Here is a 27,573-nt window from a genome sequence, read left to right on the forward strand (position 1 = left end):
TGGGGCCCTTGGGTTATTCTAACTAGTATTAACACCCGAGCTATGCACGGGACATAAGAGTTTCAAATAATGAATATAAAATATAATAAATATATAGAAAATAAGAATTGAAAGCAATATGGAGATTTAAAAAAACAGATATGTACTTATCTTGTCTCACTCAAAATGAAGAATTTATTACTCCTCAGTGAATGAAACATTTATGCAATTTTAATTTATAATCTAAGTGAAGTAAAAACAATAAAATTAATGACAAAAATAAGATGTGTGACTAATGATCTAAGAGTATGAATTAATTAGAATTAGATATACAAATAAAGAAAACATGTGTGAGTAAAGATGTTTATTGAAAGTGCTATGCAAGTCATTAAACCAAATAAAAGGCAAACTGATATATAAATTTAATAGCTTAATTTATAAAAAAATTAATTTGAAATATATATATATATATTTCAATTTTAACCTAAATAAATGGACGACAAACTAAACTCTCTAACACAATTTTAATTTAACTCAGATATAAGTCTAATTAGTAAATAAATTTAATAACTTAATTATAAAAAAAATTTAATGGTAGTGCACTATTTAAATGTGTTTTAAAACTTTTTCAAGAAGTTAGCATTTTATTGGGCTATTATTTGTCCTATTGCTTTTGCCTTAAAAAATTATTTTTGAATAGAAGACACATCATCTTTCTATTTTCCCCCCAAAAAGGGCATTAAAGACTTTTCATCAAACTTGCACTTTAGATAGGATAGATTTTACCAAGTCAGAATTTGTGTTTGACTCATTACTTAATACTAATAATTTGTAATTTAAAATTAAAATAAACTAACCGTATATAAAATTAAAAAAATTGAGAAATTCGGGTATACCCGATTGGGTATCGGCTTACCCGAAATCCGAAAAATTGGGTATCGAGTATCCAATTACTCGATTTTTCGAGTTTGGATATCAGGTATTGGTCCGACAACCATTTTGACAGCAATAGGCACTTGTATCAAAATTTAAACATAAATTAATACTCCAATTGACAAATTAAAATTAGAGGGAACATCATTTTTGGTCCACGAACTTTGCCAAAGTATCATTTTAGGTCCGTGAACTTTGAAAATATCATTTTAGGTCCGTGAACTTTGAGTTAGTATTATTTGAGGTACCTTTTACTATTTCTAAGTTTTTTTGGACGAAAATACCCTCAATACCTTAAAGTTTATATATTTTTAATAAATTTATCATATACTCATATTTTTTTATAAATATCTTTACAATATATTTTTGACAAATTTTCTAAATATAATTTAAGCTTAAATATTAACACTTAAAAAATTGCTTCTTCAATTTTTTATATTAATTTTTTTAATTGAATAAAGAACTTTTCTTTAATAATAAAAAATTGAATAAAGATCTTTTCTTGAATGTCACAAAATTAAATGATAATATTGAAGGTCAAATTATATTTAGAAAATTTGTCAAAAATATATTGTAAAGATATTTATAAAAAGATCTTTATTCAATTTTTTATTATTAAAGAAAAGTTCTTTATTCAATTTTTAAAAAAATTAATATAAAAAATTTAAGAAGCAATTTTACTTGCATGTCACAAAATTAAGTGATAATATTTAAGATCAAATTATATTTAGAAAATTTATCAAAAATATATTGTAAAGATATTTATAAAAAAATATGAGTATATGATAAATTTATTAAAAATATATACACTTTAAGGTATTGAGGGTATTTTCGTCCAAAAAAACTTGGGAATAGTAAAAAGTACCTCAAATGATACTAACTCAAAGTTCACGAATCTAAAATGATATTTTCAAAAGTTACGGACCTAAAATGATACTTTGGCAAAGTTCGTGAACCAAAAATGAGGTTCTCTCTTAAAATTAAGTTATCAGCAAATCAGAAAGTCAAACCACAATTAATTAGCCCGAGGCAGCAAAAAATTGGGCGGGCAGCAAAAAATGAAACAGAAGCTCCTCCCTTGGAAAACAACAACAAAAAAGCTCTGAAATTGTATGACCTGTGGAATAACGCCAAATCAACTCCCCCCTCCATCTCCACTCATCAGTCCCTTTCTCCAATCTCTACTGTGTAGTCACACTTCACTCTCCCCGACCTCTGTCACCAACACGCAGTGCCCACACTGCTACATTTATTGTGCACTGCCCCTTCTCTTTTAGTTATTACCTCCGCTTTCTCCAGGTTGCCGCTATTCGCCATTTCATGCTTTCAGAATTTTCAGCTCATGTACCTCGCCATCTTCTTTTCGCCTTCAGTTTTTTGGCTGTTATTTTGGTTTGATTACTTCCAACTTCATTTGGTCGAAAAATTATGGTTTGTTTTCTTGCGAGACTATTGATTTTTGGACGTTTTCAAGGTTTTGGAGCTATTATAGTTCATGTCTAAATCTGTTAAACGTTAAACATGCGTTTGATCTGTGTAAAGATTCAATTTTTTTTTTGTTAAATTCCGGCATTGGCGGAGTTTGGGGATGTGATGATTATGTAACCTGAGAACCTTAAATTCCAACCGCTGCAGTTGATTAAATTGAAGGAAAACTTAAAAGGGTAGTGGATCAATTTCAATTTTCAACTGCTTTTTGGTGCAAAAGAATGGAGAGAACGAAGAAATATAGGCAACTGAGCCCAGAACGGGCCAAAGTGTGGAGAGAAAAATCGCCCAAGTATCACTACAACCAGCTGCCGCCGCAGCACAAGCAGAAGGTGCCTGTAATTTACTATCTATCTCGAAATCGCCAGCTCGAGCATCCTCATTTCATGGAGGTCACCCTCTCCACTCCAGATGGCCTTTACTTGAAAGGTAACTGTATGCAGCTATGTTATAATGTGTTTGAACACAAATGTTTATTTGGGGATTGTGTTATGAAATTTGACTATTGTTTGTTTTGTGAAGACGTAATTGTGAGGCTTAATGCTTTGAGAGGCCGAGGCATGGCTTCGACTTACTCCTGGTCCTGCAAGAGGTGAAAATGCTTTATGCACTTTCTTTTCATTAGTCATTGCAATTTGAATTCAGCTCCTCTTTTGGGTTGTGAGTATGTTTTGAGGGTGATTTGTGGATGTAGGAGTTACAAGAACGGATATGTATGGCATGATCTTTGCGACAATGATATAATCCTTCCTGCTCATGGGAATGAGTATATCCTCAAGGGTTCAGAGTTTTTTGAAGATTCCAATTATGGTAAAAATATGGCCTATTTATCAATTCTTTGCTGATTTCTTGAGATGGAGTTGTTGTGATTATTTCCTACTTTCATGCGTAGTCTGACTTCCTAATGATGAATGCTTGATTTGTAGGTAACTGTAGTCCTGCTGAGACTGTCATATTACATAATCAGAAGGCACTTCCAGAGCCACCATGTTCAAGAAGCCAAGAGGAGTCGTCATCTTCATCTAGCTTGGATGACAGGGCTACAAAGACTTCTCAGGAGGATGAGTTATCTCCTCCTGATCAGCGTCCTCATTCCACTTCCGTGTCTCCTGAATGCAGCACTGAGAAGAATTCATCGTGGAGCGTTACAGAGTATAAAGTCTACAAGAGCGATGGTTTTGCTGATGCTTCCACTCAAACTGAGGATAATGCGAACAGAGGTACTACTAGAGCCCAACGTTCTTGTATGAGAGGTGTGTCGACTGATGATGGACTAGTGGAGCCTGAAAGTAGTGGAGCTTGTCCTAGACTAACTCCTAAAGTAAAAGCCACTCCAGAGATTCACAGAGATTTTGTTTCACCACCTCCTTCTACATCCAGTGCTTCTTCTTCAAGTGGCAGGACCGACACCTTGGAATCTCTCATTAAAGCTGATGCTAGGAAGCTCAACAGCTTTAGGATACTTGAAGAAGAAGAATTTCGATTGCCATCCCATTCTAAACTAAAGGCTTCAAATATGATAATGCAACTGATATCTTGTGGTTCAGTATCTGTCAAGGATCACAGCTTTGGCCTAATCCTGAGCTACAAGCCAAGGTTCTCACACTCCAAATTTCCATCCCTGTTGTTCTCAAAATCATCAATGTTGGGAGAGCTTGATTGCCTGGCAGAGAATCCTCGCCTTGTGGGCATGCCTTTGGAGGACAAAGAGTACTTCAGTGGGAGTTTGATAGAAAGGAATATGATGAAGGATGGCGCACCCAAATTAAAAAGATCATCTTCGTTCAATGCTGACCGGTAAGTCCTCTTTATCTCAGTTAACACTCATATTTCTAAAGGAGTTAACGCGAGTTCAAGTCTTTGTGGTTTCACAATGTATGTTGCTCTTCTATGGTTACATCTTCACAATTTTGCAGTGCTTTTTGAATTTTCAGAAGTATCAGGCAACTTGATTCTACTGAAGACAAAGATGAGGGAGGTTCCACTCGCACAAAGTGCATCCCAAGATCAATTAAAGTCGCTCTGAGCAAGCAGTCGAGATATGACTCTGTGCGGTCCCCTGTTTCAGAGGGACCAAGAATCTCATCCGACGGAGTAAGAAGTTCAAGAACATCCACACCAGCCTCATCGAATGGTGGGAGCAAGAGAATCACTGAGCCACTCCCAGGGAAACATATAGTTTCATAAGATCAACTTAGTCAATGTACTTTGTTTCACTTCTTTAGCATACCATAGAACTCTTTAGTCTATGATGGTAGAGTGCCAGCTTTGACTCCTTGAAGCACAGACATAACATAATACAAATACCATATTGCTTTACAATATTATAGTACAGAGTAACCAGAGGAAAATTTGTGAGGTAATTTGCAAAATAGTTGAACTTCTCTTATAAAGAGAGTTCAGCTGCACATTATGTAAAATAGTTGAACTTTCCTCTCAAAGCAAGCTCAGCTGCATATTAAGTAGGATTTTTTTTTTCTATTTACTCCTGTTCCACTTATATAGGCAAAATAATTGTTCACCATTGAAAAGGAGAATATAACAACTATTCACTATATAATGTGCACTTTCCTAATTTAACTCTACTAAATGAGCATATAATTTTCCAATGGGATCAATAGACATCTATTGAAGTACAGTAAATTAGGGAAGGATTTCTTTTGATAAAGTATCAAGTATGAGACCCGTGGACATTTTCAGTCAGTCTTATGATATGGAATCTTCTTTTATGCATTCTAGTTGGAAAAACAGAAAAAGAATCTTCTTACTGAAAGGTTGCTTGAGGAGCAATGCGATCGAGAGGTCTCTGAAACTTTATGATAGGAGAGACTGAAACATGTGGGAATACCAAGGTACAAACTCCTACGACTCCGCAACCTCTACATAGGGACTCCGAAAAGGTTAGCTTCTAACCTCACTTCCATTAGATTTGACTGACCCTATTCCTATGCATCATCTGGTTTTCATCTAACATTTAAACTTGAATTTGTATAAGATCATAAACCTCTGCCCCATTAGCCATCCCAATTATTTTAAATTTGTCACTATAATGTTCTCAGATATCTAAAAGATCCCTTCGGTATTAGATATTAGCATTGTCAGTTGGATATTTGCATTTTACGATACACGATTTAAGATGTGTCTATCTTGTTACTAAGTAAAATGGATATTTAGAGGATTCATCAAAATTCAGATATGTAGAGGTGATGCTTTTTACAGATGAGAAGATAAACTTTAAAGTGGATCCCTCAGTTGGAGAGTCAATTTGGCTTTGAAATACGATGCAATTATAGTGGTATATCACTGCATCATCCTGCCGAGATGAATTTCAATATTTCTTTTACAGTTTACAGTCATTTGTTTTTCAACGAATGACTTTCTCAATACAAGCAACAATTATATTTTATTAAAGTAACTGTTGTTAACGAAGTAGTGACACGCCCCTCGTGCCCAAGAACTCTTGACAATGATGGGTGGACAAGGTTGGATTCCTAGGATGATCCTGGTGTCGGCTCGCCAAAGATAGAAAATTCTTCAAGCAAAACTCGAACACAAACTTTATTCATCTGGAAATCAACAATGGATGCAACAGTGAAATGAATAATGCCACAATGATTGTTTGATACGTCGTGAATAACTATGATTCAAGCACTTTGCTACGAGAATTATTATTGGAAATAAAGAGTTTTGACACTGAGAACAAACTGTGTTTATCGAATTTGCAAGCTGCAGAAACAATTACTACATGTTGGCCTATTTGTAATGAGCTGAATATATATCCTAAAATTGCTTGACGTATAACTAAACAAACAACCTTTCAATTAATATTGTTGGTCTAATTTTTCACACAATATAAAGTTCGGATTTACAGTTTATCCGACAATGAAACTAACTAGTATAGCACGGGTCAGATGATTTTAGTTAATGAATACAAATTCTAAATAATTCAACATAAATAATAACTAATATCTTTATGTACACTTTTGCAAAAAAAAGGGCATTTCTCTCATCCCACTCTAAGTGATTAGTGAAGCATTTCCTATTCGGCACAAAATTTTATATTATATTTTTATTTTGTTAATTAAGTGGAGAATAAATAAAAGAAGATAAAGGATAAAGTGGACATAATGCTATTTTCATCTCAGAACATGTGTTAATTAGAATAAACCTACTAAAAAGATAAATGTGTGCTTATAATGGAATAAAGAGAGTTTATAGTAATATTACACTTTATTATATATATATATATATATATATATATATATATATATATATAGGGTAGTGATCTATGGCAAACACTCCTTAAGCAAATAACTAGAGAACAAATCATAGCCACAAGATCAAAAAAATCAAGGGCTAATATTAATTTTCGAATTTAATGAGATATTAGCTCCCTCAATCACAAATTTACTCCATAATAACAAGTCAGGGGTATTTTGGTCATTGCACAGCGAATTAAATCCAATTTTGAAAATTGAATTCAAACAGTGTCGCGTCTTCTTCTCTCTTCTCCTCTTCTCGTTGCAGTTGGCGGTGTCGCAGAAGAGAGTTTTGGTGGCGACAATGGCGGTTGCCGAAACCGTCTTCGCTCTCATCGGTAGCTCAGCCGCGCAGGAAGGTCCCGCACCGGCGCTGGCTTCCGTCGCTCGCCGTCGCCGTCGCCGTAGCCGTAGCTTCGTTCGTCGTCGGCGCGGCGCTCAGGACCTGAGTTTTTATTTTCCTTTCTAGGCTATGGCGGAGTGTGTATGTAATATATATTGATTTGCGGTGTTTGGGGGTTTGGATCAGTTGAATTGCTGTGTTTGGGGTTTTTGAAATTCTTTTTCGGTTTGTAATATTCATTCGACATTTTTATGTGTGACTTCTAACAGTGTGTATCACACTATTAGATATTCATACTGTGCATTTGATGTTAATTAGGATAAGTAGTATAAAATTGCCATTTTCTCCAAATCATATTGCCCGTAAGTTCTTACCAATTTTGATGTTATTATTATATTGATTTCATTACTTATTTTGTTGTTGTTGTTTATACTATAAGAGTGATGTGTTTTGTAAACAAGAGTGAAGTAAAATCACAATAAGAGTGATGTGTTTTGTAAACAAGAGTGAAGTAAAGTCATGCTACGAGTGATGTGTTTTGTGAACAAGAGTGAAGTAAAATCTGAGTAAGAGTGATGTGTTTTGTGAATAAGAGTGAAGTAAAATCTGAGTAAGAGTGATGTGTTTTGTAAACAAGAGTGAAGTAAAATCTGAGTAAGAGTGATGTGTTTTGTGAACAAGAGTGAAGTAAAATCTGAGTAAGAGTGATGTGTTTTGTGAACAAGAGTGAAGTAAAATCTGAGTAAGAGTGATGTGTTTTGTGAACAAGAGTGAAGTAAAACCTGAGTAAGAGTGATGTGTTTTATGAACAAGAGTGAAGTAAAACCTGAGTAAGAGTGATGTAAAATGATGTCATTAGACAATAAAGGTATGGTAGGAAACAACCTCTTTGTGGTTTGGATGACTGTTTAGACTGGAGCTTAGCACTAAACAACAGTGAGATCTTGCGAGTTGATTCAATTAAAAGCTATATCAAGCTACCCAGTGCCAATGAATTAAGGTTACCATGCACAAAGTTCGGGTGATCAATTTCAGAAACTTTCTTATAAAGTTGATCACTTGATCTACAGTGAATTTATAAATTTATCATCGCATGTTCTTCTTGCATGCATGCTTTACCTAAAATAATTAAAACACTAGCACACACGAATTCATGAGAACAAAGAAGCTCATGCATAAGCTCATATGACTGGTTTACTTAACAATTAATGTAAACCACATCGAAAGTGTTGGGTTCCACAGCCCTCACAAAACGCAATTTGAGGAGACTTGTTTACCAAGCAAAAAGTGATGTGTTTTGTAAACAAGAGTGAAGTAAAATCTGAGTAAGAGTGATGTGTTTTGTGAACAAGAGTGAAGTAAAATCTGAGTAAGAGTGATGTGTTTTGTGAACAAGAGTGAAGTAAAATCTGAGTAAGAGTGATGTGTTTTGTGAACAAGAGTGAAGTAAAACCTGAGTAAGAGTGATGTGTTTTATGAACAAGAGTGAAGTAAAACCTGAGTAAGAGTGATGTAAAATGATGTCATTAGACAATAAAGGTATGGTAGGAAACAACCTCTTTGTGGTTTGGATGACTGTTTAGACTGGAGCTTAGCACTAAACAACAGTGAGATCTTGCGAGTTGATTCAATTAAAAGCTATATCAAGCTACCCAGTGCCAATGAATTAAGGTTACCATGCACAAAGTTCGGGTGATCAATTTCAGAAACTTTCTTATAAAGTTGATCACTTGATCTACAGTGAATTTATAAATTTATCATCGCATGTTCTTCTTGCATGCATGCTTTACCTAAAATAATTAAAACACTAGCACACACGAATTCATGAGAACAAAGAAGCTCCTGCATAAGCTCATATGACTGGTTTACTTAACAATTAATGTAAACCACATCGAAAGTGTTGGGTTCCACAGCCATCACAAAACGCAATTTGAGGAGACTTGTTTACCAAGCAAAGAGTGACGTGTTTTGTAAACAAGAGTGAAGTAAAATCTGAGTAAGAGTGATGTGTTTTGTGAACAAGAGTGAAGTAAAATCTGAGTAAGAGTCATGTGTTTTGTGAACAAGAGTGAAGTAAAATCTGAGTAAGAGTGATGTGTTTGGTAAACAAGAGTGATTTGTTTTGTAAACAAGAGTGAAGTATTCAAAATCCACTTCAATTTGACAATTTCTCCATTGAGAAAAACCACGGCTCTTTTAGCATGCACTTCTCTTATCAAGGTTATGGATTCATCAACTCAGACATACATCTAAGCATCCAATTTATGATCAAGTTATAATTATTTTTGGAGAATTACACCAGCCATATACCTAATTCAACTAGTACATAGGAAGAAAATCCTAAAACTGATATTAGAATCCTTGAATAATTTTCAATCCCAATCCATTTCGGTAGAAATTACTAATTAATTTTTTTACTTAAATCATTTTCGAGCTAAAGCCGAGCGAAAGCAGAAAGAAAAAATGTTATCTCCACTTAGAAAATATATAATGCATAATTGCTCCAGCATACAGCGCCGGAGCCGAAGAAGTCGACGAGATCACCGACGGCGGCGGTGCAGCCGTCAGAGACGTCTGAGAAGGCGTCGGAGTGGGCGGAGCCTGCGGCAGCTCCGCCACAGAGACAGCTAGCGCGGCGCATGACTTTCGTAAGATTGGATTCACGATGATTATATGTTATTCATGAATTCACATTGATGTATTGAATTCCCAAAATGCCCTTGGACAAGTTTTTTTTCATAAAAATCTGAAAGTTTGTTTAAGCCATAGGATTAATTTGGAGTATTAAAATGTGTGGCTGAGATTTGTTCTCTAGTTATACACTTAAGATTAGTCATATATTGATCACTACCCTATATATATATATATATATAAATGTAGGTATTTGATCAAAACAAAAATGGTCTTAAACCAAGAATTGCAGACGGGTTTTTGTCCATTGGATTAGACAATCTAATCTTTAGATTACATTAATTAACGGCTAGATTTATTAGGAAGATATTATTATTTTAATTACTTATAATCTAAAAAGGTTAATTAAGTAAATTGCATATTGTCGTTAGTTATAGTATTTCCTATGATTGTGCTCCTTCATCTCTCCACTAACTTCTCTCCACTAACTGCTCTTTAGCGTAGGTTATCAGCCCATAATTTCTTCTCCTTTAATCTTTCGTCGAATTTTCATACCCTATTCCATTTACTGTAGTTGTGCTAAGTCTTATCATTTGAAGATATGCAAAAATTCTCTGTCGATGTAGTTATTGTGGTGTAGTATACGATGCTATGACTCTAATATTCATTTATTATGACACAAATTAAGCATATGATGCTATGACCCAAATATTCATTTATTATGACCCAATGTATGAATTCTCATATATTATTAGTTTTTTTGCCTAATTATGCTTATTATGACTCGTACATGCATATATTATGACATGAACTGCTAATTTACATAATCAATTTTTTCTCACAAGTTAGCTTGGTTATTGTACAAAATTCCCACAACAAATTAATGATTTTATTTTTATCTTTTTTGCTCAAAATGACTCTAACATGTACGAAGTATGACATAGAGTCATCTTATACTTTGTTTTTACTTTTCAGAAGAGATCAAACAACCATTATATTTTTACCTTGGTCATAGAGTCAGAAAAATAATTCATATTAAAGTCTAATTTGCAGAAACAATAAAATCCAAAGCCATTTTAAAGTATCACCCATTGATGAAATAAAATATTTGAAAACCCATATGTTAAATACACACATAATTATATCAATAAAACATACTTTAAATCCAAAATTTATGACATGGCCACTACAGAAGCTCTGTAGATTGCTATCATCTTTTCAACGTCGATCATCATTTTCTTGTTGTCCGTTGCATAATGTTTGGATGTCGATGTTTTATTGGAAAGGGAGCTGTGATTATTTTCGGCCAACTTCAACACAACACTTTTTAGCTCTTAAATACTTAAGCGCACCCTTATATCTAGTCGATAGTCCACAATTCCAATGGCCTTCTCTCACCCATGTTGACTTCCATCTGAGAAAATAAACATTGCAGTCACTTATGACATAAAAGTGATACAAACATGACCTAATTCATATATTTCACTTATGACATAGAAGTGATACAAACATGGCCTAATTCATATATTGCTACTACATAACCCATAAAACTATTCCAATGCTAATCAATGACCATACATTTATTTTAGGTGATTCCAAATTGAATGCAACCTATAGAAACAATAACAGTTTGTAAACATGACACAAAACTGTTACATATATGACCTAATACACTCATATTCTGATATGACATATATAATTGTTTAGTATGACCCAAAATCATATCTATTTTTTTAATAATTGTTTTTGCATGATTCAATTGTATTACCTCTCGGAGCCTTTGGGATCTTTTGTAGCTTTGTCTTCGCGGATGTTCTCTCATACACTACGTGAACAACAGATTTAAATTACAAATCGGCCTGATTTTGTCAACTTTAAGTCATGGGTTACAACATCGTACTAACCTTTTCCGTCACGAGGTGCGGATCCAGAGGCTCTAGTGTTGACCATGGTTGTAGTAGCTTTTTTGTTATCCTTCTTCGTCAAGTTTTGAATTCTGCCAAGGTTTTGTGGTAGAGGAATCAGTTTTTATGGAAAACTCGATTTTTGGTGCAGACGAGGTTGAGATAGTGGAGGAGACGACTAATGTTTACAGATTTGTATGGTTTGGGCGATTGGGTAGAGATTTTGGTGATGGGGTTGAGATTTGGGTGTTTTGTCGTGTAGATTCTAGGGTTTGTTGGGATGGGGTTGATATTTTGGTGAGAGAGATGCATTGAATGGCGAGGGAACCGAAGAATCAACTTAGAAAATGTGTGGAGTAATGATCCCAATTAATCTGGTCTTAATTAACGGAAGGGCGGTTGTTTATATTTTCTATACCTAAACTGCCCTTTCATGACATAGATCAATCCTATTATGACCCACAGAAATTGTTGACAAATCCACATCGTGGCCATTCATTTCCATATCTTACGGTCCATAATTGGTCTGTATTTCTATACTTAAGGGCTTCTTTTGATAGATTAAGACCCTATAAATGTATCAATAATTTAAGCATATAGGAGTACAGGATAATATTAACAAAAAAGTAAAAAAAAATATACTATAAATTTGATCATGCATAGTACCCCCCATCATGAGTGATTTACAATTTTTTGGCGTCCCACTGAAAATGAGTTAATTTCCTTATTAGCAAAAAATAACATTTTTTCTATGTCTTAGTTTACATTCTCTCAACTTATCTACTTAATTTTCTCTCATACTTTACTTTCTATCAACTTAAAGTTTAATTCTTAAATCTCGTACCCAAAACAAACATCTCGCTAAAATAAATTATGATTTTTATTTGTTTAAAATTAATTGTCTTCAACGACCTTAGCCATTTATTTTGTTTTAAATTAGAGTGTGTGGCGTTTTTATAATGCATTCTTTGTGTTTTTATTTAATAGTTTTAATCAGATCATATAACACGATTTATTCTAAAATAAATATGCATTTAATGTAAGACTAATATAATTTTCGTTTATTGATTTGAAAACAATCGAAATTAACTAGAAAATTTCAACAAAAATTCTCCTATATCAATTTTTTAGTAGTATCAAATTTTTAGTCAACTTCATAATATTTAATCACGAGCAATTATAACAACCGAACGAAGGCTAAATAGAATAGCTCTTATTTTTCCATCATGATTAATCTGTACTTCTTCAATTCAGCTGAATATTATATTAAATAACAAAAATTAATAGTTTTAATCAATATTTATAATGTCCATGAGTTAACAGATTAAAATAAATTTTTTTATTGATATTTAAAAATCAAAGTTTAAAATTTAATTTTATAAAATTAAATATAATATTGAAATAAAGAAACAAAGTAAAGGATGACCAAAGGGAAGAAGAATCATAATTTTGAAATAATATCAGATTTAGTACATCACTGAAATAATATCATATTTAAAATGTTAAAAATGTAAAAACACCAAATTGCCCAAATGCTTAAAAGGGTATTTTCGACCCAAAACAGTGAAAAATGATCATTTTCGAGATAAACGCTTAGTCTAGGGTTGTCTGGGGATATTTTGAAAGTCCAGGGACTAAGGGAGAGATAAACGCATAGTCCAAGACTGTTTTTGTAGTTTACTCTATTTTAAAAGAATATGTTAAATATTAATAGTCTTTGTATACTTTGAATAATAAGACCATCCACAATGGATGCCCGATCGCACGAGATCGGGCTCGTGCATCCATTGCAGGTGCCCGAGTGAGTCGACCGAAAGATCGGTCGTCCCCATCAGGCGCCTAATCGGGCGCCCATTGCAACGCAATGCCCAATCGAGCTTGAGCCCGACATACGCATTTTCCCTTTTTTTATTTATTTATTTTCTATCTATATATATACCTTATTTTCACTCATTTTTCACACAACTCTCACACATCTTTCTAGCCTCACACAAATCTCTCCATTCCAATATCTCTCTTTCACTCACTTTTCCAAAATGTTTCCCAGGGAAGATATAGGTCGGGCGATGGAACGCGCAATGTTTTCTTTCGGGAACCAGATTCTCGCAGGTATTCGTGCAATACAAGAGCAAGAGCAGGCCAAAGAGCAGGTCCCGAGGCCCATCTGCCACCGGACATCCGTCCGTCGAGAGCATGGCCTAGCTCATCAACGTCTGTTCGAGGATTACTTCGTCGATGAGCCCCGGTGGGGACCGACGGATTTTCTCCGACGGTTTAGGATGCGGCGATAACTGTTTCTCCAGATTGTTCACGCGATGGAGGCGCGCGACGAGTACTTCCAGCAGTGGCAAGATGCGGCCCACAGAAGCGGTCTATCCCCGCTCACGAAGTGCACGGTCGCGCTTCGTCAGTTGGCATACGACACCACGACGAACATGTTCGACGAGTATCTTCACGTCAGGGATACAACTGGGCGGGAGTGTCTGGTAAGATTTTGTGAGGGCGTGATTGACGTCTTCGGCGCCACATATTTGCGCAAGCCGAATGCCGAAGATTGCCAGTTCCGGATGAGGATGCACGATAGGGTGCACGTCTTTCCTGGAATGTTAGGGAGCATTAATTGTATGCACTGGGAGTGGAAGAATTGTCCGGCAGCGTGAAGAGGCCAATTCACCAGTGGGTATAAGGGTACTCACCCAACGATGATTCTTGAAGCCATCGTTGACCACCGTCTTTGGATTTTGCATGCTCACTTTGGCGATTTTGCATGCTCACTTTGGCGTGGCGGGGTCAAACAACGACATCAACGTGCTGAACACGTCAAGTCTCTTCACCGAGCAATGCAATAGCAACGGTCCGGTTATCAAGTTCACTGCCAACGGACGACAGCATCATATGGGGTACTACTTAACCGATGGCATATACTCGAGATGGCCAGTTTTCTTGAAGACGATCTCTTGCCCAACGGATGAGAGGAGAGGAAAGGCCTTTTTGCATAGCGACAAGAGTCTGCACAGAAGGACGTGGAGCGAGGATTTGGTGTGCTTCAAGCACGTTGGGCAATAGTGAAAGGCCGGCTCGGTCCTGGTACGGGCATCACATCGCCAATGTCATGTACGCGTGCATCATCTTGCACAACATGATTATTCACGATGAAGGTGCAAGAGCTGCCGATTGGACCGACGATGAAGTTGAATCGATCGCAGGTCATGCAACTCTGTCGGTCATTCGAGGTTTACCCTATGGAGTCAGTGAGAGATTACAAGCTCGGGAATCCACGCGCAACCAACAAGCTCATCTTGAACTCATGAACGACATGGTTGAAGAAGTTTGGACACGTAGTGGTCGTTGAATTTTTTTTTTACGTAGTGGTCGTTGAAATTGTACCTCTTTTCAAGTATTTTCGTTGTAATTTAAAAAAAATTAAGTAATGTATGTTTTTTGCTAGTTCTTTAATTTAGAGTCTAATTTTGCTATTTATAATATTAAAATTGAAATGAAAAATGGATAATAGATAGGGCATCCACCAGAGCTCAACCATTGCATAAAGAAGAGGCATGCTGATGTGGCAACCACTAGGGCATCCATTGTGGATGCTCTAATCCAAAATACATGATTACTACCGTGCAAAGGTTATAATTTAAGGTTATAATTTAAGATGGATTGACTTGTACTAAAATTAAATAAATTAATGCATATACTCCTTCCGTCCCTGAAAAGAGTATATATGAACTATTTTTTTAGTCCGTCCGTGACCTGAAAAAGTGGGAACTTTTTCATTTTAGAAACCCCTTTTTCTTAAAATTATGTATTATTTTTTACGTAAATACAACAAATAAAAAATTGAGTATTATTTATTCATGACGTAGGGATCCAGATCAATTTATTTGATGACATAGATGAGGTGATAGATGAGGAGTACTGTTAATATATTATTTAATAAATCCTCTCAATATTTTAAAACATTTCATTTTTGCACACAACTACACCTATACATTTATAAAACCATCACCATAAACCAAAAAAATAGTTTCACTCACATATAAACGTAAGTTGCGTAACATAACAATTTAATACTCCCTCCATCCGTAAAATGTTGTCCAATTTTACCATTTTAATCTGTCATGAAAAGTTGTCCACTTTGCATTTTTCTATTTTTGGTAAATGAAATTCACTTTCCACCGACTCTTTTACACTCACATTTTTTCTATAAAACTAATATATAAATGTGAGACATTCATTCCATTCACTTTTTCAACTCTTTTTTCTTTACATTTTTTAAAACTCCGCATATAGTAAAACTTGGATAATATTTCATGGACGGAGGGATTATTAAAAAAACTATTAATACAAATTAATTTTGATACATTGTAAATTTAGGATCCGTTAAGCCCACTTGCAATGCTTAGAGGATCTCCAATGGTTATGGACAAGCCATAGGCCAGCCGTTGACTAGTCACATCTCCTCCTGCCACATCATCAGCACTTAAAAACTCCTCCTGCCACATCATCAGGACAAGCAACTGGACAAACAATAGGCTAGCCACAATAAACAAAATTATAAAAAATAAATAATTACCAATCACACAAAATACGGAATTAAATTTACGACACAGATACGGAAAAAATCAATAATAAAATTTAAAATTAAAAAAAGTACATTAATTAAAAAAATTATATTAATATTAAAAAAAGCTCCTCTTCCATTTCGCGTTGTTGCTATTGTACAGAAATTAAGATACATAGAAAACTCGTTAAAACAAGTGGTGCGAATGAAAATGACGTGCAAATCGCGTATATACAGTGTTTCGAAAATTAAATTAAAAAAATAAAAAATCGGCTAGCCGATCGGGAGCCTGCAATGGCGGCCAACCGATCGGCGAGCGCATCGGCCAGCGCCCGAAAATCGGCATGCCCTCGCTGTTTTTCTCGCCGATTTGCCGCTCGCCGGCTGCAATGATTCGGCGAGCGGACCGGCTCCGGCGCTGGGAATCGGCTAGCCGGTCCGCCGGCTCTAGGCCGTGCGCTAGCGCACCGCCTAGCGCACCGCCTAGCCGAGCGCCGGCTCTAGGCCGTGCGCTAGGCGATCTATTGCAGCCGCCTAGCGGATTTCGCGAAAAAAAACTGCTTAGCGCTCGGAGGATCCGCGGCGCTAAGCGGTGCGTTAGGCGATCCGCTAGGCGCTATTGCAGCGTCCGGATCGCCCAGCGCACCGCCTAGCGCGAATTTTTAAATTTTTTTTTCCGAAACACTATATATACGCGACTTGCCTGTCATTTTCATTCGCACCACTTGTATTAACGAGTACTCTCTCTATCTAAATTTCTGTACAAGATCAATAACGGTAAATGGATCTCAACAACGAGCCTACTTCAGGGAGTAGCGTATCTCAAACTCCCCCGATCCCCGTGGGAGGTGGATGGAGTCAGATGCACCCATACTACAACATGTACCCGTGGCAGCAGATGATGCCCGGGATACCAGCGGGGGGGAGTCCGCCGGGGGCGTTTCCGGCAATGTCGGGGTGGGCACCCAGTGTCCAGATGCCGGGGTGGGCACCCGGGATGCAGATGATGCCCGGGGGGTACCGGCGACGCAGGGGACGCCCGCGACACAAGGGACGCCGGGGGACGTCTATCGCCCTAGTTTTGATTTTTCGACTAGTTCGTCGCACACATCGACGCCAATGGAGGCTGCGCCTCCGACCCAGTTTGACACTTTCTCCTTCGATGACTTGGGGTTAGATCTTTCCGGTGTTCCGGATGCTCCCGTTCAAACGGGGGGCGCAGGGCGGGGTCGGGGCGCCCCAAAGAAGAAAGGCAAGGGGAAAAGGGTCGGCGAGTCCTCGCAGCCGGGTGAGGACGACAACTCGGTACGGAGGAGGTGGACGGACGCGAAGAACGTCGCGCTGTCCAAGGCGTGGGTGAGTGTTTGCGACGATCCTCTCGTTTCGAACAACCAGAGGATCGTCAACTTGTGGGGCAAGATAGCAGCAGCCTACCAGAGGTTTTGCCCGGAGGGGAGGCCACGCAATGGGGAGGATTGCCGGAAGGGGTGGGACCGAATCAGGGTTGCGGTCTCCCGATTTTTGGGCTTGTACACCAACGCCCTCCGCATGATGAGCAGTGGGCAACCGGAGGACGACTGCAGGAGGATAGCGGAGAAAGCCTTCCCCCTGAAGGGGGTGTACAAGGAATTCACCTACTGGAACTGCTATCTTGTGCTGAACGACTCCGAGAAGTTCCGAGTAGGTGTCGACTCTGGCTGGCCGAAGAAGCAACGGTTGAACTATTCCGGTGATTTCAGTGGCAGTAGCGGTGGTTCCCACGACCTCCCTGAGACGGCCCAGGAGGTCCCGACCCCTCGTTCGTTTGCTCGCCGTACTCGTCCGGTTGGGCACAGGCGGGCTCAACGGGAGGCGTGGGGGGTCGCCGGGGGTTCACAGGAGGTCCAGTCGGCATCCCCCCTTGGCCAATCCATAGCGGATCTCAAATTCTTCGCGCGTCAACAAACGCGCGCTCAGATGGTCAAGACGATGGTCGAATGGCGGGCGGCGGTGGACCCCGTGGAGAAGAGTTTGCTTCAAACATTGCTCCTGAGCATGCAGGAGGATTTAGAGGCGGCACGGAGGGAAGCCGCCGGGAGTAGAGGCGGCGACGACGGAGGCGGAGGCGATGGTGGCGACAGCGACGGAGGAGACGACGACGACGACGAGGAGTGAATTATTGTACTTTTTTATAAATTATTGTAATTTTTTTTAATTATTGTACTTTTTTAAAATTATTGTACTTTTTAAAATTTTAATAGTATTATTAATGTTTCCCGTATATGTCTCGTAAATTAAATTTCATATATTGTGTGATTGTTAATTATTTCATTTTGTATATATTTGTTAATAGTGATGTGGATATTATGTGGCTAGGCTATGACTGGGCTATTGCTGGGCTATTTGCTTGTTTTGATGATGTGGCAGGAGGATTTTTAGTGCTGATGATGTGGCAGTGGCTAGGCTATGGCTGGGCTATTGCTATTGTGGATGGCCTTACTACAACACCAAGCTCTTTGGTTTAATTTCTGCGCCGCCTTACTTTCTGAAACCCTCAGTCGTCTTCTTCCTTAATCTCGAATCTCAGCCTTACCACCTGCATTCCGGCGAGCTCAGCACCAACCACCACTAAACCGAACAGAAATTCCCAAATCCCTAAATTATGAAAACCCCGTCACCGGACACCAGATATTGGTGTTTCCTACTGCAACATTATCTTCCTGTCTGATTTGACGTCGATCCTCCAATTTAGTTTGCCGCCGCGATGGAAGGAGGAAGCTCAGGAATTGAGCATATTTTTCGGTTGCTGCGAGCGGCAGGTGCAACGGATCACCCAACATTGTAGCTGATAAAATCTATCCCTCTTTACAATCCATCTCCAATTTTCTTCATCTAGTGTTCCAGCCTTCCAGGTATGCCAGTGCTATATATTGCTATAACTTTTGCATGTCCATAAATTAATTGAGCATAAATTTGAAATTGTGTGGTGGAATATTGGAAATGAAGTGTTGAATTTTGAAAAAAAAACTTAGTCGACATTGTAGGCACAAAGTCACATACTTAAACCCTTATACGAATTTAGAATAAATAGAGGTGTTTCAACACCTTCTTAAACCCTTATACGCAAGAAACTAAAGAACTATGTGGGACTTCTTCATTTATTATAGTTTCTTCTTTTCTCCTCTCAAGTCTTAACTAGGTTTTTCATTCACTGTTCAATCTTCACTCTCTCTCAATACCATTAAACTCATTAAAGCTTCAGTTTTCCCTCCTCCAGCGTCTTCTCGACTCTCTCTGAAATTCACGCCGCCCACTCCTCCAGGCTCCGGCACTGACTCTTGCTTCAGCCCCCTGTTTCAGAGCCGTCGCATGAAAGACTTTGTTATTGAACTGCCTGAACAAATCCTCACAAAAGAATAAGGCTGCGCTTATTGAAATATCTGATTTCCCAAAACATCTCTGAAGGATTCTTCCATTGGCTTATGCCAAGCATTCAAGAATGAGGGCAATTTTCATTAATCCAGGTACGTTGCGATTTTACATTTGAAGTATCTCTAGTTCCGGATTGAATGTTTGTGAGATGGTTTTGAAGTTGACTTTGTTACAGGAATTTTCCCTTTCTTGCTAATTCTCTTTTTCCCTTTCCTGCTAATTCAGTATCAGCATATTTGTTCTTTTCATGTTTATGTTCATTAATGATTCTGCTCCCTTCTGTTGCTGCAGTGCTGAAACTGCGGCTTGAGCAGAAACCGTTCTACTTGTATAACACTTTTAAAAGGTTATCATCTTTGAATGATGGGACTAGTGGTGTGGATGTTAATGAAGGATCCAACAATGAGGGGAAGTGGAGAACTCATAGTAATGGAGGAGATGCTCATATGAGGAAACATGAACTTCTTAGGAGAGGGATTGAGAATGTGTGTCATATATTGGAAAGTGGTCCGTGGGGACCTTCATTGGAGAAAGCTCTCTCTTTGTGTGATGATAAACCTGAGCCAGACCTGGTTATTGGAGTGTTGAGGAGGCTGAAGGATATCAATCTAGCAATTCACTACTTTAGATGGGTGGAGAAGGCGACAAACCAAGTGAATCTGCCAGAAACATACCATTCGCTTCTGATACTGATGGCAAGGTGTAGGAAATTTGATAGAATTGGACATGTTTTGGAGGAAATGAGTCTTGCTGGATTTGGACTTTCTTTCGAGACTAGCATGGAGTTAGTTTCTAGTTGTGTGAGGGCACAAAGGTTGAGGGAGGCGTACGGTCTTATGCAAACAATGAGAAACTTCAAATTCCGCCCAGCATTTTCAGCTTACACCACTCTTATAGGGGCACTGGCTGAGGTGCGTAAGCCTGAGCACCCTAATCTCATGCTTTTCCTCTTTCATCAGATGCAGGAGTTAGGCTATGAAGTAAGTGTGCATCTGTTTACGACTTTAATTCGTATATTCGCCCGTGATGGCCAGGCTGATGCTGCTCTCTCCTTGTTAGATGAGATGAAGAGCAACTCATTTCAAGCAGACATTGTTCTCTATAATGTGTGTATCGACTGCTTTGGTAAGGCTGGTAAAGTTGATATGGCTTGGAAATTCTTTCATGAGATAAAATCCCATGGTCTCATTCTTGATGATGTGTCATTTACCAGCATGATTGGAGTTCTTTGTAAAGCTAATAGGATGAATGAAGCTGTTGAGCTGTTCGAACAGATGGAGCTGAATAGGTCTGTTCCATGTGCATATGCTTATACCATGATCATGGGCTATGGGTCTGCTGGAAGGTTTGATGAAGTGTATAAGTTGCTTGAGAGGCAAAGAATGAAGGGGTCTATTCCAAGCGTGATTGCATACAATAGCCTTCTTACATGCCTTGGTAGGAGAGGAAAAGTAGACGAGGCCTTAAAAGTTTATAATGATATGAGAACAGATGCCATGCCCAACCTCTCTACATATAATATTCTTGTTGATATGCTTTGTCGGGCAGGAAAACTCGATGCAGCTTTAGCGATACAACATGACATGAAGGCATCTGGCATGGCTCCTGATATAATGACCGTCAACATAATGATAGACAGATTGTGCAAGGCTAATAAACTGGATGAGGCTTGTTCTGTCTTTCACAGCATGGATCGTAAAGTTTGTAGCCCAAACAAATATACATTTTGTTCCCTGATAGATGGCTTGGGCAGGCATGGCAGAGTAGATGATGCATATAAATTATATGAAGGGATGTTGGATTCTAATGAGGTGCCAGATGCGATTATATATACACCCCTAATCAAGAACTTTTTCAAGTCTGGCAGAAAGGAGGATGGTCATAAGATTTACAAGGAAATGGTCCGGAAAGGCACCTCACCAGACCTCACACTCCTTAACACTTATATGGATAGTGTTTTCAAAGCTGGTGAAACAGAAAAGGGCAGAGCCTTGTTTGAGGATATCAAAGTGCAGTTTACCCCTGATGCACGAAGCTACTCGATTCTAATAAATGGTCTCATAAAGGCTGGTTTTGCACGTGAGACTTACGAGATCTTCTATGCAATGAAGGAACAGGGTTGTGCTCTTGACACCCTTGCTTATAATACTGTTATTGATGGATTCTGTAAATCAGGTAAAGTTAATAAAGCTTACCAGCTATTGGAGGAAATGAAGGCCAAAGGTCATCAACCAACTGTAGTGACATATGGTTCTGTTATTGATGGGCTTGCTAAGATTGACCGGCTTGACGAATCTTATATGCTTTTTGAAGAAGCAAAATCAATTGGAGTGGAACTGAATGTAGTTGTGTATAGTAGTCTTGTAGATGGGTTCGGAAAGGTGGGCAGAATAGATGAAGCATATCTCATCATAGAGGAAATGATGCAGAATAATTTGACACCTAACATCCAAACATGGAATTGCTTGCTTGATGCACTTGTTAAGGCAGAAGAGATTGATGAAGCCCTTGTCTGCTGGAACTCTATTAAAGACTTGAAATGCATACCTAACATCGTAACATACAGCATTCTTATAAATGGTCTCTGTAAGGTTCGGAAGTTCAATAAAGCCTTCGTGTTTTGGCAGGAGATGCAGAAACAAGGGTTGAAACCTAATGCAATCACCTATGTCACCATGATATCTAGGCTTTCCAAGGCTGGGAATATATTGGAGGCCGTTAAACTGTATGAAAGATTCAAAGAAAACGGAGGTATACCTGATTCGGCCTGCTATAATGCAGTGATAGAAGGCTTGAGCTTAGCGAATAAGGCAACTGAGGCATATCAACTATTTGAGGAAACAAGGTTAAAGGGTTGTAAAATACACACCAAAACCTGTGTGGTTCTTTTGGATGCACTTCATAAAGCTGAATGTCTCGAGCAAGCTGCTATAGTGGGCGCTGTATTAAGGGAAACAGCTAAATCACAACATGCTTCTAGATTGTTGTGATGTTGGATTTTCCGGTGCCAGAAGTTGTATATCTTTTGATGTGTAGTTGGCTCTTCTATTTACAAGCACAGAAAGATTGAAAGGAAACTTACACATGTTAAATTAGTGGATACTGAGGAAGCAATCAACTCAATATCAACTATTTTTATGAGCACCACACGTATTGGTCGATTAAGGGATTGCATTGCAGATTTGGCCCTAGGGGTATGATTATTTTCTTGTTAATATTAGTGTGAGATGGGCTGAATCATGAAATGCCATTTTTTTTCTGCACTGCGTGTTTTTCTGGAGGATGCATTCACTTTTCTTTTCAAAGTTGCTCTACTTATTGGGCTTTAAAGGAACTGTTAGTCTGTTCATAGTTAGAAAAATTTATGTCCTGGTCTTAGCTTCATTAGTATCTTGGTTATATACATTTAAGCTGCTTGCCTGTTCTGGTGCTCATACCTGTATGCTACTTGGCAAAGATGAGTACTTGTTACTAGACTGATAAAAGTATTGTTCCACCAGATAACTCTTCATAGAGTTCGTAGGAGAACTAAGACATGCTGTTGATGAAATCCGGACTGAACTAAATCAAGTTGTTGAAATAAATTAGTTTGCTAAAGCTTTATTCTTTCTAGTATTAATGCTTAGTGCTGTTTTATCTATTGAACTATTTGCTCTCTCTGCGCAGGCGATGGGAAGAAATCAGACAGCTTTGGCCAGTAATGACTGCTCGCTATCAGAAAGTGATAAGACTCCTCACGATTCCTTCATAATCAGAGAGAAATATGCTAAAAAATTGGAGCAGGTTCTCTTCTGTTCTAGTCGGTCTTTGTTAAATACCTGTTTCTATTGCTTCCTATCAAAGTTAGGACTAGACATAAGCTGTCTTTTGTTACCATCAATTTCAGTTTAGTACTCGTGCATCAGTGATATACTTTTTCATATGTAGATTCATAAGATCAAATTGGCAGTTTATTATGACTTGCTTGTAGTAACACAGACCACAAGTACAGCTGGTGGTTGTTGACCTGACATGAAAATAAAGATTTTTTTAGCCTTATTGTGTTTGTGTCGTCACAATAAAAACACGAATTTTTTTTATTTATTGTCTTATTTGTAAATTGTGTCAACCAGTTAGAAAAAGATTAAGAGGTGATTCCGTTTCGTTTAGTGAAGTTGATGTCGGCACCATTATATCTTGTTGGTTCTTCAGCATATTAATGAGATATGACATATAGTTTCATAAGATCAACTTAGTCAATGTACTTTGCTTCACTTCTTTAGCATACACATAACTCTTTAGTCTATTATGGTAGAGTGCCAGCTTTGACTCCTTGAAGCACAGACATAACATAATACAAATACCATATTGCTTTACAATATTATAGTACAGAGTAACCAGAGGAAAATTTGTGAGGTAATTTGCAAAATAGTTGAACTTCTCTTATAAAGAGAGTTCAGCTGCACATTATGTAAAATAGTTGAACTTTCCTCTCAAAGCAAGCTCAGCTGCATATTAAGTAGGAATTTTTTTTTCTATTTACTCCTGTTCCACTTATATAGGCAAAATAATTGTTCACCATTGAAAAGGAGAATATAGCAACTTTTCACTATATAATGTGCACTTTCCTAATTTAACTCTACTAAATGAGCATATAATTTTCCTATGGGATCAAGACATCTATTGAAGTACAGTAAATTAGGGAAGGATTTCTTTTGATAAAGTATCAAGTATGAGACCCGTGGACATTTTCAGTCAGTCTTATGATATGGAATCTTCTTTTACGCATTCTAGTTGGAAAAACAGAAAAAGAATCTTCTTACTGAAATGTTGCTTGAGGAGCAATGCGACCGAGAGGTCTCTGAAACTTATGAAGAACTTTCTAATTCAATAGCTTCAGAAAGGTGTTTGTTAAATATGGTTACTAAATTGTTCACGTCTAAACAGTTAGTTTTAACAAATTTATATATGTCGAGCTAAAAGCAATGCAATGCTGTATAATCTCATATTACTGACACATTTTTTTCTGGTTTTCTAAAGAGAAGCAGTGATAAAAATCGGATGTCGGAAAGACTGAGAGTGGATGCAGAAAGGTACTTTGAGGACGCAAGAGACGGATTTATCTTCATTTGATGGGGAAAGAAGTGATGGAAGTTCAACTTTAGGAGGTTTGTTGAAGGGAAGAAGTGATAGGAGAGACTGAAACTTGTTGAAATGGATGGCGTTATCTTCCCCTGTCCTGAAGATTTAAGACATGTCTATCTTGTTACTAAGTAAAATGGATCCACATTGAAGAAAGTTAAATGCCAATTGCCAGACCCTTTTAATATGCATAATTCAGTGTCAAGTTCACACTGGTCTCTTCCTCTTCATGTAGGTTGAAGCATTCTTTTCCATTTTTTCCAACAGGCTTACTTCAGGAGCTCGGGTTATAATTCAGTCGAAAGTATGTTCTGACAGTGAGGGTAGCTCATAATGGACATGTATGAGAATGAGACTTGAGAGATGGAAGACTTATCACACTATTTTCTGAATGAATTGTTCACATCGATGGAGCCATGGTTGAAGCCTTTTGAGGTGACTCTTCATCTCATGCATAAGAAATTTTGTTTTCGTGGAAATATTTTCGATTGAATTATGCTGAATATTCAACTTTAGTGTCGTTTTTGCTGGTAAGAGTTAAGGTAGGCCGTAGGAGTACCAGACATGCCACTGAACATGATATATTGATATTTACACTAGGATGAGTTCAATAGTGTTCAAGCACTGTACTATTTTTGCCCTATTTAAAATTTTCAGGCGTAAATTTGTTGATTAACAAATTACAATGTAGTTATTGCCTAACCTTGAGAGGGTCAAGATACTCAAGAATTTGCCCGTTTCGAAATCAAGAATATTTCGAAAGTTGAGTGTTTGATTTTTGCAAGAAGCACTAGATTCCGGTGGTTTCTGTATGCCGAGTTCCTAGACAAACATTCGACAATCAACATAGCATTTTAACTGAAAGTTGATATCAGACAAATGCATAGGATGCTGCATTTTGTTTTATTCAGAAGAATTTCTGTATAGTACTGTTTATTTTGAGCTAAAAGTCTAGGTTTAGATGGTATTTATTAATGAGGAAGCATGATTGTGGATACTTGAAATTCTGTATGTACCTTTCTTTGGCTGTTAGGCCATCCACAATAGGAATAGCCCAGCAATAGCCTAGCCACAAACTCCTCCTGCCATATCATCAACACTAAAAATCCTCCTGCCACATCATAAATAGCCCAGCCATAGTCTAGCCACATCATAAATAGCCCAACCACATCAATAGCCACATCACTCAAAATTATATAAAACAAATAATTAACAATCACACAAAATACGCAATTTAATTTACGATAGATATACGAGAAAATTCAATAATATTATTAAAATTTAAAAAGTACATTAATTAAAAAAAATTACATAATTAACAAAAAAAACTACTGCCGTGCAGTCCTCCGCGCCCATAACTCTTCAATTAAATCCTTTTGGAGTCGAATATGAGCCTCCGTTTGGCGCATGTCGGGCAAGTCGCGTATATATAGTGTTTCGGAAACAAAAAAAAAATTAAAAATTCGCGCTAGGCGGTGCGCTAGGCGATCCGGACGCTGCAATAGCGCCTAGCGGATCGCCTAGCGCCACGGAACCGCCGAGCGCTAGGCGGTTTTTTTTTCGCGAAAATCGCTGGGCGGCTGCAATAGACCGCCTAGCGCACCGCCTAGCGCCGGCGCTCGGCTAGGCTGTGCGCTAGGCGCTATTGTGGATGCTCTTAAAGAGTAGAACAAGTGGCGGGATTCATAATTTTTAAAGTTGTGTTTGAGGGGAAGGATATTTTAGTAAAAGAGCCATGTCAGGGCATTATTGAGTGGTGACAGAAAATAATTTGTTGTACTCTGATAAGAACATTGCATAATGTCTTAATCTCAGCTTTCGACTTGTGAAATGGGCCAACCCAGTCTCAGACCCAGCCCACTAATCAAATGAAGCAATTATGGGTTAGATTTATGGATTGAAACTTGAATCCAGTTTTGATTGGGTCTCTTCTAAACTTGGATCCAGTCCAACCCAGATAACATCCATAATTATTAATTTTATATTTAAAAATTATTTCTATTCTTATTTTAATCTAATTTTAATTATGTTAATTATCTATATTATTTATATTTTTCAAAATCCTCCTTACAATTAAATTTTCTCAAAAACAATTGCAATAAAATAAAATTGAATATGCATAATTATTTAATAAATAGTACTCCAATATATTATTTCATGTAATTCTAAAATTATCCAATAGATATAGAGACTATAATTGAAAATAAAAGATCTTGTAAATAATTTAATCCTACAAATATAATTATTTTTAATTCATAATACGGAGTAAAATTTAATATAAAAAATTCAAAACCAAATAAAATTTTTTAAAAATAAATGAAAAAACAATTATTTGCATAGCCCAATCCAACCACTTACCAAGTGTGCATAGGTTAGGAATTAGGATGGTAATGTGAGGTGAAATTCTGTGCGTATTATATTGACAGCACTTGTAAAATGTTGGGAAGCAACTTGCTGGTGGCTAAGAGCTTTCCAAACAGAATGGCTGCTTTTCATTGCCCAACTAAAGCTGGAAACAACCGAAAACCTAAATCTAGTTGAGTTTTGTGGTGGAAAACATAGTTACTCTATTTGGGAGCATGATGTAGAGCCCTTGTTTTCTAGTTTCCAAATATAGTATGAGTCGAAAGAGATGCATTTCTGATAACTCCCATTTCTTCTCCATACTGCTGCCTAAGCTGTTAAAAATTGCCATGACGACTGTTAGGCATTATATACATGTGTAACTGTGCTATATATTCGTCTCAACCTTGGTGCACAACGCGTGCACGTGGGTCGCTTAATTCAAGTATGAGGGCTCAACTTATTGGGGACCATAATGTGCATTTTATTAATGTGAGTCATTTTTAGTTGATGCGAAGAAATTGTAATAACGCAGTTGATCATTGCCAAGTCCAAAAGTTATTTTCAATTTCAAATTCTCTTTTATAATGCATG

At 37.5% G+C, this 27,573-nt stretch overlaps 2 protein-coding genes and 1 long non-coding RNA gene across 6 annotated transcripts; 2 read left to right on the plus strand and 1 right to left on the minus strand.

The window, feature by feature from the left end:
* The first annotated feature begins 1,984 nt into the window (after positions 1-1,984).
* Positions 1,985-4,722, plus strand: LOC121741519 (protein SOSEKI 3-like). 2 transcript variants are annotated; one of them, XM_042134305.1, is made up of 6 exons: positions 1,985-2,211; positions 2,548-2,829; positions 2,923-2,992; positions 3,095-3,210; positions 3,327-4,197; positions 4,335-4,722. In XM_042134305.1, exons 2-6 carry the CDS (start codon positions 2,622-2,624, stop codon positions 4,585-4,587), a joined length of 1,518 nt encoding a protein of 505 aa, XP_041990239.1. In that variant the 5' UTR covers positions 1,985-2,211; positions 2,548-2,621; the 3' UTR covers positions 4,588-4,722. The 2 variants fall into 2 exon arrangements, with proteins under 2 accessions (XP_041990239.1, XP_041990240.1); XM_042134306.1 differs by having other exon boundaries at positions 1,985-2,829; positions 4,317-4,425.
* A 6,129-nt stretch (positions 4,723-10,851) lies between these two features.
* LOC121741520 lies at positions 10,852-11,802 on the minus strand. Its single transcript, XR_006037890.1, has 3 exons — positions 11,538-11,802; positions 11,402-11,458; positions 10,852-11,047 (listed from the first exon to the last, which is right to left on the minus strand). It is a non-coding gene; the product is annotated as an uncharacterized LOC121741520 (long non-coding RNA).
* A 7,413-nt stretch (positions 11,803-19,215) lies between these two features.
* LOC121741518 (pentatricopeptide repeat-containing protein At3g06920-like) lies at positions 19,216-25,316 on the plus strand. Of its 3 annotated transcripts, none has more exons than XM_042134303.1 (4): positions 19,216-19,607; positions 19,807-22,709; positions 23,182-23,298; positions 24,535-25,316. In XM_042134303.1, exons 1-2 carry the CDS (start codon positions 19,583-19,585, stop codon positions 22,503-22,505), a joined length of 2,724 nt encoding a protein of 907 aa, XP_041990237.1. In that variant the 5' UTR covers positions 19,216-19,582; the 3' UTR covers positions 22,506-22,709; positions 23,182-23,298; positions 24,535-25,316. The 3 variants fall into 3 exon arrangements, with proteins under 3 accessions (XP_041990237.1, XP_041990236.1, XP_041990235.1); XM_042134302.1 differs by lacking the exon at positions 19,216-19,607 and having other exon boundaries at positions 19,779-22,709; positions 24,535-24,662; positions 24,904-25,316; XM_042134301.1 differs by lacking the exon at positions 19,216-19,607 and having other exon boundaries at positions 19,779-22,709.
* The last annotated feature ends 2,257 nt before the right edge of the window (positions 25,317-27,573 follow it).

Source organism: Salvia splendens, chromosome 7, assembly GCF_004379255.2.
Source record: "Salvia splendens isolate huo1 chromosome 7, SspV2, whole genome shotgun sequence".
In the NCBI taxonomy this organism is placed as follows: Eukaryota; Viridiplantae; Streptophyta; class Magnoliopsida; order Lamiales; family Lamiaceae; genus Salvia; species Salvia splendens.

Excerpts from the sequence above, each read along its gene's own strand:
- LOC121741519 (XM_042134305.1), top strand. The coding sequence starts at position 2,622 with ATGGAGAGAACGAAGAAATATAGGCAACTGAGCCCAGAACGGGCCAAA. Across the intron at positions 2,993-3,094 it reads TACTCCTGGTCCTGCAAGAG|GAGTTACAAGAACGGATATG; the intron begins GTGAAAATGCTT and ends TTGTGGATGTAG. Across the intron at positions 3,211-3,326 it reads TTTTGAAGATTCCAATTATG|GTAACTGTAGTCCTGCTGAG; the intron begins GTAAAAATATGG and ends CTTGATTTGTAG.
- LOC121741518 (XM_042134301.1), top strand. The coding sequence starts at position 19,779 with ATGATTCTGCTCCCTTCTGTTGCTGCAGTGCTGAAACTGCGGCTTGAG.